At 45.0% G+C, this 14,929-nt stretch overlaps 2 protein-coding genes across 6 annotated transcripts in view; one reads left to right on the top strand and one right to left on the bottom strand.

Annotated features, from left to right (window-relative positions):
- The window catches only part of Evi5 (ecotropic viral integration site 5), a 336,527-nt gene that overhangs the window by 109,310 nt on the left and 212,288 nt on the right, over positions 1 to 14,929 (top strand). The window contains exon 1 of one of the 5 annotated variants that reach the window (XM_089582012.1): positions 4,756 to 10,173. The exons of the other annotated variants lie outside the window; for them this stretch is intronic. The gene's annotated coding sequence lies outside the window, so the exon portion shown is untranslated. Of the gene's footprint in view, positions 1 to 4,755; positions 10,174 to 14,929 lie in introns of those variants that run through there. 5 annotated transcript variants of the gene reach the window in all.
- On the bottom strand, positions 7,670 to 9,795 carry LOC149352810 (uncharacterized). The gene has a single exon (XM_089582022.1). The coding sequence runs from the start codon at positions 9,602 to 9,604 to the stop codon at positions 7,988 to 7,990; it is 1,617 nt and encodes a 538-aa protein (XP_089438148.1). The 5' UTR covers positions 9,605 to 9,795; the 3' UTR covers positions 7,670 to 7,987.

Raw genomic sequence — 14,929 nt, 5'->3', positions numbered from 1 at the left:
ACCAGATGTACTGCCATTGCAGTGGGAATCAAATTGTTTCGTTGAAGATAAGAAAAAAACACCACGGCCTGCGCCTTATCACTAAAAATATTGGTTGACAATGCATACACAGGGATACATTGATTCGTAAGTAATGAGCCCCTCATTTCTGTACCATTGTCTGCTCAATATTTTGAGAACATGTTATTCTACTATGATTTAATCTTTGATATTGCCTCCACACATGACTTGTCACAAGTGGTTTGTGAAAGTACACACATATAAGGTGCTATACATTACAAGACTGCATTTCTTAATAATGATTTTAGAAAGTATGGTGTGCTAATAAAAGCATCAATGATGAATGCCTTTATTCACATTGTGCAAAAGCACACAATCCAGCTTTTTTACCTTTGTGAGTGCAGCTTGTGAGCAAAGCTAGGAAATCCAGCAAAGTCACTATAGTAGAATACAACTTAAAAAAACAGCAGTTGCTAACACTGGGCCGCGGTTCGCGGCGTCCTGTATTACTCTGCTGGCCAACCGCAACTGTAAACGAAATCAGCTTTTTAATGCTTGACTATATCAAACAATCCCCATGTCAAAATCCTAGAGCTTATAATCTTTTTCTTGTGATGAGCTTCTTGTTTTGGTCGCAAGAAACGTTTAAGCAGCGGATTACTTTTTTGTCGTGGAGGAATTCTGTGCGCGGAGGCTGAATGTGGGCGGAGCTTCACTGCAGACTTAAGTTGTATATGACTATACTTGTGAGTTGCAGAGGAGGTGAGTCTAGCTATGCAAGGTAATGCAATATACAAAGTAATGCTGAAACCATGCTCTACAAAATACAATATGGAGCATCAAGCATTTGGTATAAATGCAGTACAAGCACAATGCTGGGCAAATTTTTTTATCTTGCAAGTGGAGTACCTGAAGTTATTCCTCCAGGACTAACTTTTTATTTAGTAATGCACATCACTTTTTGATGCAATTCCCACCAGCAGCAATGTATTTCTCCTTCCAGTCGATGGTCAAAATAATCTTTATTTTGACCATCCCTTGGTGGTCAAAATAAATTAAAAGTGTACACGTCACTGTGCAAAAATTAAGTCTTTTACAGTCCGAGAGCTTAAGAAAGAAATAAAGAAGAAACCCAAATGCATATTTTTTTTGCTGCCAGCTGCAGCTGGCATGTTAATCTGTTGTACTACTGGCATATCTGACACATGGTGTATGTAAAAATAAGGCTGTAGACAAATACATACAATAATAGAAAGTATTACCGAATAATAGAAAGTGTTAGCTTCATATGGGACCATAATCAGTTTGGCTTAAACTGCACATAAAAAAAGGTTCGTGCTTGGAAACCTAGGTTTATCCTGTCAGGTTATTTGTGCAGAGATAAATGCTGAATATATGAAGTTGACAAATCTGCCAACACAAAGTGATGAAAAATGGTTGAACTGAACTCAGATTTTCTTTTCGTAAACTGTTTCAGCAGCAGCAAGCAGAAATTTACGAAGGGATGCCCATAGCACACATGCATCAGTTTTCCTTCCTAAGCCACTTGGGCCACTTGTCTGAGTGGCTTTTCCATTGAAACGGCAGAATTCAACCCCTGAGAGTTATATAGTCATTGCTGCATGAAAATGTTGCATGCAGAATAACCTGTAGGTAGCAATAAATACGGGGAACGAACTAGTCAGTTGTTGAGTATGGCGAAACTTTTGTAAAAATTGTTTGCTAGAATCCAAGCGAAAAGAAGCAGAAAAAAAAGCTGCTTCACAACCCCTGTGCACACTGCCTGCATTAATTAAGCAAATAGTGACCCATATTCTCTGGGCTACATCGACATCTGATGTCCTGAAAACAGACTGAGAAGGTCCTCCAGAAGAAATTTGCGGATGACCTGAAGGACATACTGAGGCCGGATAACAGAACTAAGTGAGGACCGTTTGAGGATAAGTACAGGATGCCCTCAGGACAACACAATGTCCTCAAATTAATCCTCGAGGATGCCCCGAGGATGTAGTTGTGTTGTCTGGGTAGCGAATTTCATGCGAAGAAGATCGGCTCAGTTGCAGTCTGCTAAGATTCGTTCTGCGCAAGTCAAGGTTGAGCCGCCTCCAATTAGACAGATCTAGAACCATACCGACATTTGGGCTAGCTGTAACTAGCTCAAATGGCATTGTAGCGTGAAAAGACGACGGATGCAGAATGAACAGACTCCATAAGCGCATTAGAATAGCGCGTTGCGCTTCCGCGGGGAGCCACTGCGCATGCGCAGAACGCCGACCAGTTGTTTCAGCCGTTTGCATGCTTTCCCCGTAGGAAACAGTCAGCGTGTGCGCGCACTGGCGGAGCGCGGAAACAGATCGCGCTTGCTAAATCTCCAGCGTGCCGGATCCGGCGCGTGTACACCGCGGGTAGCGCGTCCACAGACAACTAACGAAGTACTGAGTGACTATGGAAATGGCTAAAATAATGCCTATTTATAGATAGGGTGATTTCCTAACTGTTCCAATTATTATGGTGCCTCGATGCAGGTGTGTGTGCATCAAGGCACCCTAATAATTATTATCCCATTTCATCCGCTTGTACAGGTTGCAGAATTCTTGAATACATTTTTTTTTTTCCAAACATACCACAATCACATCAGTAGAAATAAGGATTCTGTGAAGGCTTGTCAACTACAACTCAACTGATATCGTATTTCTCATTCTGTCAAAACCATCTTACTGTGTATCACACCACAAATTATTTCATAAATTTCATGTCATGTTTGCTTCTGGGAACGTCATGCATTGTTTAAGAGCTCATCTTTCAGGTCAGTGTCAATTTAATGATGGTTTCGGTTTTGTAGATTTTAAAGTTTCAAAGTGACTCGGGCAATGAGGGGCACCGTAGTGGAGGGCTCCGGATAATTTCAACCACCTGAGGTTCTTTACCGTGCACTGACATTCTACAGCACACAGGCATCTGGCATTTCGCCTCCATCAAAATGCGACCGCCGTGACCGGGACCAAACCCGCGTCTTTCAGGTCAGCATCCGAGCACCATAATCACTGAGCCAGCACGGCAACTATCAGTTTATTGAACATGAAGGGCAACATTCAGGCTGCACTGAAATGTCTGGTGCACCCGAAGGCAGTTTTAGGTCCTATTATTTTTTTATTTTATCACTGACACTCCAGATAACACAAATGGAATGCAGATGAATGTATCAGACACAAAGATGTATGGTGCCATGGTCAGATAGTTCTCAACTCGCCTGACCAAGTTGCCACGGTCAGATAGTTCTCAGCTCGCCTGACCAAGTTGCCAAGTGGTGTCATGGCAGTCTATGCTAGTTACTATAAGGGAAAAGCCCTCTTATTTACATATATAAATTTGAGCATGAGATGCTGGCCTAAAATGCAACAAACATGTTTTCTACATAACTAAGGCATTCATTCTTTGTGCCCTATGCACTAATATATTCCCTCAGATCCATTTACCTTGACACCAAGTTATTACCATTTCTTTGTTTGCTCAGTACTAAAATACAGTGTCATTTGTTGGTTTTCTTGTACTAGCCACTGTATAGCCCAACTAGAATGCTTTACGTTCACATGTAACAAGTTCCGTCGCTGCGATTTCCCAAGAGAAGTTTTGCACAAAGCTCTACTCTCACTGACCCTAAATTGAGCCTCCAGTATCGTTTTTTTTGCTTTTAAACATACTAAAGCTAGATAAATGCAAGTACTTAACCTTTTTCAGTGCAGTAAACTAAAGAACAAACCATACCAAACACTTATACGAAAACATTTCACAGTGGCATACACAAATTTTCATTCCTTTTGCAAACCATCCGGGACTGGTATCTGCAATGGAATGATTATGCCACCTGCACATCAGGTACTTCTTTTGACAGCCTTGTCAGACTTAGAATGGAAATAAGCGCCATGAGTTTAAACTGTTTGCTTTTTGTAATTTTTGTCGTATTCATATGATTATCTCCAGAAACTGCCATCTAGCACTATGTATTTTGTAACAAAGAATGCTTTTCTGTATCTGCACACCAGACTGCATACCTTTTTCGTTTTTGTGCAACAGCTACCTGTCTAAGGCTAGCATGTTATAGATAAAAATATAGCCTACGCTTGACCCAATTCTTTTCAAGTTCAACCATCATGTCTCAGCGAATGCCCTTTGGCTGTACAAGTTTCCTTTAGGGCCAAGGACATTGAACACCTCACAATGCAGCACAAACAAAAACTTGAGGTATGCAAATTTGAATGTATTTAACTGCTATGCATATTATAAGAATCTGTATCCCGTAGCTTATAACTAAATTTTGTTGTATCAATACGTTCACTGTGTCATGGGTCACAGGTGTTGTGTTGGGTTTTGCGACACATAAGCGACTAAAGCCATCATGTGCTAAACACACGGTTAAAATTGTCTCCTCTATGGGAGAGAGATGAAATATATATATTTTTTAAATATCATAGCTTGTTAAGAAAATTTGCACCTTAATTAATGTAGAAATATTAGAGACCCGCCGCTGTGGCTCAGTGGTTACGGCGCTCGGCTGCTGACCCGAAAGACGCGGATTCGATCCCGGCCGCGGCGGCCGAATTTTGATGAAGGTGAAATTCTAGAGGCCCGTGTACTGTGTGATGTCAGTGCACATTAAAGAACCCTAGGTGGTTGAAATTTCTGGAGCCCTTCACTACGGTGTCCCTCGTAGTGTGAGTTGCTTCGGGACGTTAAACCACAATAAACCAAACCAAAAATACTAGAAATGTCGACAAGTGCATTTTCTGCTATGAGTAACCTAGGGTGAAAAGGGATGCATTCAGAATAAAATTGAGAAGTGTTTCTTCCTTAGTTTGATGAGTTTCGTGCATGAGATTTTAGATGTGTTTTGCAGTGCCTACCTCTGCACATAATTCATATGTAGGTTTATCTTGTTTTGCAAGAATGAAGCTGTGTGTTGAATAAGTGTGCCCGATACAATGGCGGTATAGAATTACTTTGATGAAGCATCCTTGATGACATGATTTCCATTCCTCGATAATTGGCTCAAGAAGGTGTAGTTTGTTGTTTACTTCATTATGCTATGAAGCCTGCCATTTCGCTGTTTTCTCGCTATAAATTTCATGCAATCTTTATGTGGTATATTCACTGTATTTTAGCATTACAAGCTTGACTATGGCATCCCTCATAGCCTGAGTTGCTTTGGACGTTAAACGCTAATAAAACCATGAAAGCCAAAGTCGCATACAGCGGAGAAACTGTACCAAGGCGGAAGTGGGTCGGCTCTTGGAGAAATATTAGGAAGTGCATCCAGAATGTTTAATTCTTAACATTTCTCTTCAGGATGGAGGAGGAGTGGTCCGAATACTTGGTGTTTGTTGTTAAAAAACGTTCTAGACGGGTGCTTTTTAACTATATTTTGGCAGCGAATGGATTTTTAGAATGTATGAGCACGTGAGCACATGCGCACGTGTCTGCAAGTGGCGGTTCATTGTTTGTTTGTTTGTTTGTTTGTGGGGTTTTATGGCACATAGGCAGCTAAGGCCATCATGCACCAAGCTTAAGGTATTGGAAAAGTTTTCTGCAGTTTTATAGAAATATGAAAAATCATCGGTGGTGTAGAGGGCCTACAATGTTAGTACTACATAGTGATGACAAAGGAAAGTAATTTTAGAAATGGCAGCTAATGAAAGCTTTAACCCTTTCACTCCCACTCCCGAATTATCTCAGACAACCACATATGCGGACACCGTGCTTCTTCCGAGTAAACTCGTTTTGGCTTTTTAACTCACTCCCTGCTGCTCCTGAAATACTTGGTAAAAAAAAACAAACGATGTAAGCATGTCGTGCCATCTGTGGAGAGTCCCCATAAATTCATAGAACTTGTAGGGCAGATTTTAAACAAGAGGCAGAACGCATGTTATTACATCCGTGTCCGTGTCTGCATTGCTTCGTTTTGGTTTCGGCACAGTAGCCATGACGAGACAGCGTGCCACATGCTTCTGCATTTTGACGGAAGAAGAAATTCAAAAACTGCTTATGACTTTGGACTCCAATTATAGTGACAACAGCGAAGCAGCCCAACTAAGTGCCTTGTGGTGGTAACATCGATAAAGAGCCCTTGTCACCGAAAAATCCATGTAAGAAGAGGAAATCCGACGGGCGAGATTTCTGCTGGTAGATTTCATTCAGTACAACTAATAGGTATAAGATTATCAGGAATAAAAATGTCTACGTGTCCTGTAGAGGATCCCAGTGAATTACTAGCACAAAATTTCAAGGAAACTAACATAAAAAAATAACCTGGCAGGGAGTGTGCAGTGGTGAGTTAAGGGTTAAAGAGGGTCGGGTAACCTTAGCGGCCATCCTTGGCTGGGCAAGGACCTCGAGACTCCCAACCAATCAAATAAAGACGTCAAGCCTCTTCTCGGGAGTGAGAAAATGGCTGAGGTGTATTATAAAATGAAGCGAAACACTGGGTAAGAATTCACAACTTTTGAAGAAAACCTGCTTCTCTCAATAAGCTAAAAACATGATTTGTCAACAATTACATTATCACTTAAAAGCAGTGCTGGGTGAAAAGGTAGGGATTCTTTATAAAATTGAATACTTTTTTTCATAGTTTTCCGAGTTTTGAGCACGAGAATAATCGTGGCTTAGTGCGAGTTCATCTCCACATTTTTCACATAGGGGTTTGTCTTGTCTACAGAAAATTATATGCCAGGTGAGTGTGTCCAATGCGAAGTCCACATAAGATTACTTCTATGGTGGTTCATTGGTTTCTACGTAAAGACTGTTTATGGGTGACGTCCTGTCTGTGATACTTGAGGCGCAAATCAAAATTATGTACTGGGTGGGTCCAGTCGCTTCAAGTACGACAGCCTTGATCAAACACACACTATGCAACCATAATCTAACCAAGCGTGTACAATAGAGCGATAAATATATACAAGGCATGTTCTATCGGAATCCCAGTGTTTCTGTGAGAGAACTGTGACTATGTTTAGAGATCGAGAAGTTTTCTTTTTGAGCGTGTTTATGAGATAGGAACGCGAGTTGTATGTCAAATGTTACTCCTAAAAGTTTTTTGTTTTTCTGGTAGTACGCTTTCATTTAGGTGTAGGGTGGGGCTGTTCTGTAAGCCTCATTTCAGTGAGAACATAACAGCCACTGTTTTGTGTGGGTAAAAGTGGCATCCATTTCTGTCTGCCCATGCCATGAGTTTATTTACTGCAAAGTGTATTGTATCTCGCACGTTGTGATGGGTTACAGATGGATCACGTCCTGTACACAGGCTGTGTGTCAGCAAATGCTGAGTGACGCGATAAAGCCAGGGGATAGCTCAGCAGGTGCAAAGACCGAAAAAAAGCACACATGCAAGTTCGCCACTGCCATCTGCTAGCGGCTCAAAAAAACTGGTTTCACCAGTGGCTTACTAGTGGGTCACATTGCACTCAAGAAAATTTAAGGCTGGCCCACCGGTGGGCCACGACACACAGGGGAGGGAGGGGATGAAGATCGCTTCTGCAGTGAATGCTTCTGCAGTGCAGTGTACACAGATTTGCCATTACAGCAACTTGAAAATGCCAATGGCTGCATGGTTGCGATGCACTTATATGTTTTGATGCAAAGAATTGGGAGCTTTCCAATTCCAAAGCACTGCTTCATATACAATCACACAAAGAAAATTCTTTAATCTGTCGCTATACACACAATGTTGCAAAATGATAAGGACTGGCAGTGGGAATGAACACTCTAGAGTCTGTCAGAGTGAAGCTTCACAAGCATGTGACTGTGCTTGAGGATTACAAAAAAAGGCACCCTCTTGAAAGTGCAACAAGTAATAAAGTCTTGGTCCTCTCTATGCCTTGCTGAAAAAGGACGTTATTCGAGCTTGATCCTTACTTGAGTTGTTTGAGGACTTTTTCTTTGTACCGCTTATTTCAGCAAGTGTGCTACGCTTGGCAGCTTTCTTTCCTCCAGAATTCTATTCTGCCAGTGGAGCTTCTTCCTTAAGAGCATACACCTTTGGTGGGATGTAGAATTCATCCACCAACTGCGCGTCGAAGATTGCCTTGCGCACCTTCTTGCTACGACGTATTCTTTTTTTTTCTTCTTTTTCATACTCAGCATGCATCGAAGCCAAAAATTCCCGTTGACTATCAGACTGACACGTTTTTGCGAGGCGCTCGTGCAATGGCACATCATAGTCATCATCATCTTCATCTTCAGACACCGGTGTCTTGAAATATTTCACCAGCTCTGGTATATTCAATGGGGTTCCATGTTCACCACAATTGCCGATCAGTGATACTGTAGAACAGCTGATGCGACGCGTTGACAAGAAGTCAGAGAGGCGTAGTAGTATATTCAGCGTAGCACTGCCCTCTACTGTGCCCTTGGCGTCATCCACGTTTCCAGTGCCTTCCTCATCTTGAAACCTGCGTGCCAGTCCCGTCAATTCCGTCTTGAAATGAACCACCTTCTCCCAGACGAGCCCATGTCTATTAGCGGCCTTGATTCGACGTACGAGGACGCTTACAATGTTAGCAACCGCATCCGCCGTCGGAACTGCCTGGACTGCCGTTTGCATGTCGTACAACAGGTCAGCGAACACCGCCAACTTGCAGTTGTTGGGCTTAAGCGGGCAGCGCTCAGGCGCCGCGCAGCTGCTGCTGGCCAGCCTCCCCCGCTTTACATGCGAAATCGCTGTCTCACACATGGGCATCTTCTTATCGAGAGACAGACGCTTGAGATGAGTAAACGCGTCATGCGGCAACTCAATGACGGGTGATGCCATGGCTGTGGCAAGCGCCAGTTCATCGCGGCTATTTAAAAGGACCCGGATGAACGCGTTTGTGACGCACACCATGTACCCTACAGTGTTGGAGTCCCACTTCTCGACTGTCGACTCGTCCGGGCAAGGCACGTCAGTGACTTCTGAGCTGACGCTGACAGCTTCGATGTTGTAGGCTTCGTTCGTGCTCATATCAAGAGGAGCCTCAGTGACGATGCGCCTTACTTTTTTGCCTTGAGACAAGAGCTCGGTACATTCTTTGGCAAAATCCGTTGTGATCGGGCCATGCACGAGGAAAGCCGAATTGGCAAACTGGGCTGCAAAAGTGCTATCATTTTCCAGGGCATCTCGGAACTTTCGCAAGATCTGCCAATTGTTCACTGTGTTGGTGTGCGAGAGAAACTCGACGTATTCTTGCACATACTCTGACTCGATCCGCACACCTGATTTTGAGAGGCACTTTTGATAAAGAAAGTCTGCGTGCACAACGTCAGATAAAAGCGCGTTGAACTGGCAGCTTTCCCTCTGCTTCACACGCGCCGTGCACAGATGAATTGCCTGGAAATGCTCCGGTACGGACAGCACAGTTGTGCTCCTGTCGACAAATGCGTTGCGCTTACGCAACTCATTTATGAGAAACCCGAAGACAGTGCAGCTGCTCAGATCATCGGCCAAAGTTTCGGTTCTCAAGATATGCAGCTTCTTCGATCCCGCTTTTTCTTTCACGTATTCAAAGACTGCATTTTTAACGCATGGGTCGTAAGCAGTCCATAAAAAACAAGTACTTGCATTTTCGTTGTCACTCATGGCAGCGAGTAGGGCAGCACAGAGAGCGTCTTAACACACCACTTTTCTTTTTTCCGGCGTCTCTAGCGTTTGCAGCGTCTGTAGATCCAACACCGCGGCACACAACGTTAGAAACGATGGAACAACGCAACACCGGTAAAAAGTCGTTGGCGCCAATCTAAAAACGTAAGATGGCGTCAGATGCTGGGGAACCGACTTGACTTGGATGTGGCTCAAAAATTTTTTCATTATTTCTTTATTGCTGTGCTGTGACTTTTTATTAGTTTTTGAAACACAAATTGCACTGGTTCAAAATTACTTTGTAAAATTAATGTTATTTTATATTTGATACTTCGTCCAGTTTTTTTTTTTTAAGAGGCCTTTTCAACTGCGTTCAAGTGCGTTCTGCTTAATGGGGTAAGTAACGCCACCTCTTCTAAAAAGAGGGCAGCCGAGTTGCGACCTCGTTTCTCCTTTTTCTTCACGCCAATCCTGTCATGCATTCCTTCCGTGGACGTCAGCAAGTGCAGGCATAATCCCTACTCCGACCGATTCCTTCGTGTCCACGCCTCTCACCGCATCAAAACCACGTTGGTGAATTTTCGAAATCATGGCGCAGAGCTGTTCCTTTCGGAGAGCTTCGTCTGAGAGGCGCTTCGATCCGTTCGGCGCACACAACATCCGTGCGGCAACTGACAGCCGCAGGTCTAAAACGCACGATCGGAGATTCGCAATCCGTTGTGTCGTGTTTATCGTGATCAGATGTTCTGCTGCCTCGTGTGCAATCTCTCATTGGGATTTAGCAGTTTTCCTTGGTCGTCTTTTGGACAGCGATAAGCTCAGAGAGGTAGGTAGCTGGATCAAGCGTATTTTTTTCTTGCGCAGCTTCACGCCTTTGAATCGATGCTCATCGTAGCAGCGCATTGCTCGCAGCTAGTGCGGGTATTCTAATTACGCCGTCACCTGAGTGCACACATCATCGGAAGTCATTTAGAAATTACCCATTTTCATGCAAACTCGTCGGCGCCCTTTGGGAACTGTAATAAAGGAAAAAAAAAAAAAAGCGAGGTGCCCGCGTGCATGTCCCGCTTTACCTATGTGTTCTCGACAGTTGCCTTATTTTCTCGTGCCACGATGTGCCCTACGCCGACACGTACAGATCGTACTTGAGTACTGGCCTTCAATTTCAGAATTCCGAGGTTTAGTATTCGCGTTGTTTGAGACAACGCGTCGTTGAGAAAGTTTTTTATCGTCAATCTTCAAAATCGCCACTAGCAAGAACTTTGCTCTTTGTGTCAGAGCGAACAGTGCAGATATTCTTGCATGGTGTTGGTTACTTGACGGTCGTTTACATGGGCTGTGTTGTCCGAACGGCAGTCTGGGCAAAGGCTTCCGGAGCTACCCCAGAGCCATAGCCTTCTTTATAGAGCTTAGTTGGAACATGACTGCGGAGTAGCCGAAGGTAATTGCTTGCACAGGTTTGTGCGTGCGCGCGCGCGCGCGCGCGCGCGCGTGTGTGTGTGTGTGTGTGTGTGTGTGTGTGTGTGTGTGTGTGTGTGTGTGTGTGTGTGTGTGTGTGTGTGTGTGTGTGTGTGTGTGTGCGTGCGTGCGTGCGTGTGTGTGTGTGTGTGTGTGTGTGTGTGTGTGTGTGTGTGTGTGTGTGTGTGTGTACATTACTATTATTAGTATGATTGGAAGAGCGCAAGCAGACTGCCATTCGATTCGTTCGTGCACATGTAGCCGCCGTGGCGCCGCGATGCCGTCATTTCGGCTGTTAAATGCACGCTGGCATGAGGAGCAAGTAACTGCGTGCCACGGTGTTCCGAGTGTAACGGACTTTTGCATGGTGAGCCCCAGCCGGTGCTACCAATAAGCTTGTAGCTGACTGGTGGTCGCACGTAGTTTTACCCGTATCCATGTCATCGATTGGCCTGGAAATGTGCTGATTGCTACTGCGAGGAATTGAAATGAAAAAAAAAAAAATATCACGCACCCTGCACTTTGAAACAACGAACAAACGTGCAAAGAAATCCTTAGTTTCCATCTGTAAGGGGTATCTCATACACCAACTTCAAGCCATAGCATTTTTGTAACTCTCTTTCCCACAGTAAGTTTGCGCCGTGCTTCAGCTGCACGTCGTGTTTTACTCGGAAAAGCATCATTTGGGTGTTACCGCGCCGAGCTCCGTCTACTCTGCGCCCTATTCATTGTTTTAGCTGTTCTAGCTATACAACTCGTCCTGCCAAAGGCGCTTACTTATCCTTATTGCCCACCCTAACCTATGTGAAATACGATTCGAACAACTAGAGTACAAGATTGAGTTTCGGTCTTAAAATGCATGCATTATCTTGGTTCAGATGAATTAAAATGAATTTACATGAATCCCAATTCTGGGGCTACTAGTCAAATAACACAGATTAATCGAAGTGCGAAATGGAGCTGCAGCCCTGAACACTGTGTATCTCCCTGAATATCTTTGCATCATCAGCGTGCGAAAGAAATGAGCTGTAGGCCTTATGTGGACATATTATCCAAAAAGATCGAGAAGCGGAGATAACCTAAGAAGCACTGTTTGACTTACAAAACAAAATATTGCTGTTAATCTTCGTGAACGAAGCGCTAACAAACAGAATGATATGGAAAGGTTGCATATGAAGTGGGGACGTCGTAGAGCGTCTCTCGTTTCACGTCTTCGGTCACCCTTCACTTCCTGCCTAATTACTTGGTTGGTTTGGTTTATTGGGTTTAACGTCCCAAAGCGACTAAGGCTATGAGAGACGCCGTAGTGAAGGGCTCCGGAAATTTCGACCACCTGGGGTTCTTTAACGTGCACTGACATCGCACAGACACGGGCCTCTAGAATTTCTCCTCCAAAGAAATTCAACCGCAGCGGCCGGGATCGAACCCGCGTCTTTCGGGTCAGCAGCCGAGCACCATAACCACTGAGGCACCGCGGCGGCTCCTAATTACTTCAAATCTGAAGAGGAGTAGACAGTGAGGTGACGCATGTTCCAATCCGAATAATGGCATCTTTTCGTAGCACGCGTGAATTGTCAATTCATTAAATTTTGGCAGTTATATAGCATCTACTTTTTTTTTTTTATTCGAGAAGTCTGCCTTGATGCATAAGTTGAGAAATGGGGGAGTGGAATGTAGGTTACAGAAAGTTAAAAGAAGGAGTGTAGACCAGTTTCGGCGAGGTACTCGCATAGGCTGCTGGTGAAGTGATTGTCCATAGTCCGCTTCACATAGTCCCCGTCGCGGTTCCACCACAGGCCGACCTCCCTGAGGAGCTCTTTTCTAATAGGGGCCGTCGCTGGGCAAGTCCACAACAGGTGCCGCACATCACAAATTATCCGGTGCAGCGCCGCAGTGAGGACACCTGTCAGTTGCTGGCAGGTATTTATCACCCCACCGATAACGGACAGATGGGGTCAGGGCCGCCCCTGCCCGAATCCGGCGCACTGATACCTCCTCCTGCCTAGTTAGACTACGGGGGAGAGGGTGCGAACACGGAGGAATTAGAGCGCGTGTTCGCTGGCGCAGAGCTTGTGAATCGGAGACATGGGACAGGAACGGATCTGGGGGAAGAGGGGAAGGTGGCGGGTCGTCTGATGTGTCAATGTGAGTCATAGCATCTGCTTGAATGTTATGGGGATCGTGAGCATGACCGCGAATCCAGTGTATGCGTACATGACATGGGTATTTTGCGCAGAGTAGGTAAATTGTGTAATCTGGAATGTGCGTCGAACAGCCTTAAGCTGTTTAAGGGCGGCAAGGGAGTCTGTATAAATATGAACTGCATTGAATGTGGGAACGAGCGGAAGGGAAGCAATGGCATTGTAAATGGCTTGAAGTTCCAATGCCAGGGGGGTACATGTATCTGCGGTGTACGTCGCACGAGAGTTGAGATGCGGATGTGAGGGACTATATACAGCAATAACTCCCCGCTCTGCAGTATGTGATGCATCGGTGTACAATATGCACCCTTCAGGCAGATGCGCGGCTGATACCGACGGGGAAACAGTGGGGCGATTGTCTGTGAGCTGACAATACGACCACGGAGGGAGCGTCTTTAAACGATGAAGTTGTAGAGACTGTTTGCGAGCTCGGTTTGCCACCCGCTGGTCGATGAGTTCACTGAGAGTATTAATTTGGGCGAACTCCTGAAGCACGGGTATGGGTGTCAAACGAGGCAAAAATGTTATGGCGCGCATAGCCTCACGATTGATAGCTTCAAGGGAGTCCCACTGTCTGCGGGTGATACGTTGAAATTGTGCCTGATATATTATCCGTGGCTGAAGGATAGAGCGCACAAGCTGGCGGGCCGTATGAGCACTTGCGCCACCAGATCGCATAGCTATGCGACGAATCAGACCTATAGTAGCGTGAGCTGATTTACGTGTGGCTGTCAGCCAAGGGGTGCCAGTCCCAGAGGTATGAAGGAGGAGGCCAAGAATACGAACAGTTTCTACCTGAGGAATCGGAGAACTATCTACTGTAAAGTTTAAATGGACTGCTTTCCGTAAGCCGGCTTTGTTTCCAATGCGAATGAAACATGACTTAGTAGGCGAGAGGGTTAGACCCAGAGGTGGGAGGCGAGATGTCAAGACATCTAGCGCATGTTGGAGGGCCGACTGATGGATAGACGCATCTGGGTGACAGCACCACAAGGTTATGTCATCGGCGTACGCAAGCACACGGATAGAAGGGATGGTCTCTAGGGCTCTAACAAGATGAATAAAAGCCACATTGAATAATGTGGGGGCGAGAACGGAGCCCTGGGGCACTCCTCTATTGGAAGTGAAGTTACCAAAGGGCTTTCCATGGACCCGTACACTGAATGTTCGATTTGTTAAAAAGGCGTGAATGGATAGGAGAAACCGGTGAGGGAGACCAAGAGTTTGAAGGGAGGCAAGAATGGCAGAGTGAAGGATGTTATCATATGCCTTTGTTATGTCTGTCGCGATCACCGTTCGAACGAGGTGACTCTGCGGAGAGTGGTGAAGCACGTCAGTAGCGAAAGTAGCAAGACCATCCTCCGTTCCAGTTTGGGGACGGAAACCTATTTGGGAATCTGGGTAACAATTGTGTGATTCTAGCCACCACGACAAGCGTGCGGCGAGAATGCTTTCGTAAAGCTTGCAGATGGTAGGCGTAAGAGAAATTGGACGAAGGGCCGAAAGAGGTACTGGAGGCTGACCTGACTTGGGTATTGGGACCACAATAGAATGCTTCCACTCTCCAGGGATGACACCAGAACGCCACACTTGGTTGAAAGTATCCAGTAGGGTTTGCAAAGCAGACCCATCCAAGTTACGGAATAGAGAGTTTGGTATGCCGTCG

Source organism: Amblyomma mixtum, chromosome 3 (assembly GCF_055824585.1).
Source record: "Amblyomma mixtum isolate Tamu chromosome 3, ASM5582458v1, whole genome shotgun sequence".
NCBI classification, from domain to species: Eukaryota; Metazoa; Arthropoda; class Arachnida; order Ixodida; family Ixodidae; genus Amblyomma; species Amblyomma mixtum.
Note: the sequence above shows the minus strand (reverse complement) of the source record. Positions and strands in the feature narration are given on the sequence as shown.

What these genes read in the sequence shown, in the direction of transcription:
- LOC149352810 (XM_089582022.1), bottom strand. Translation starts at nt 9,604, where the DNA reads ATGAGTGACAACGAAAATGCAAGTACTTGTTTTTTATGGACTGCTTAC.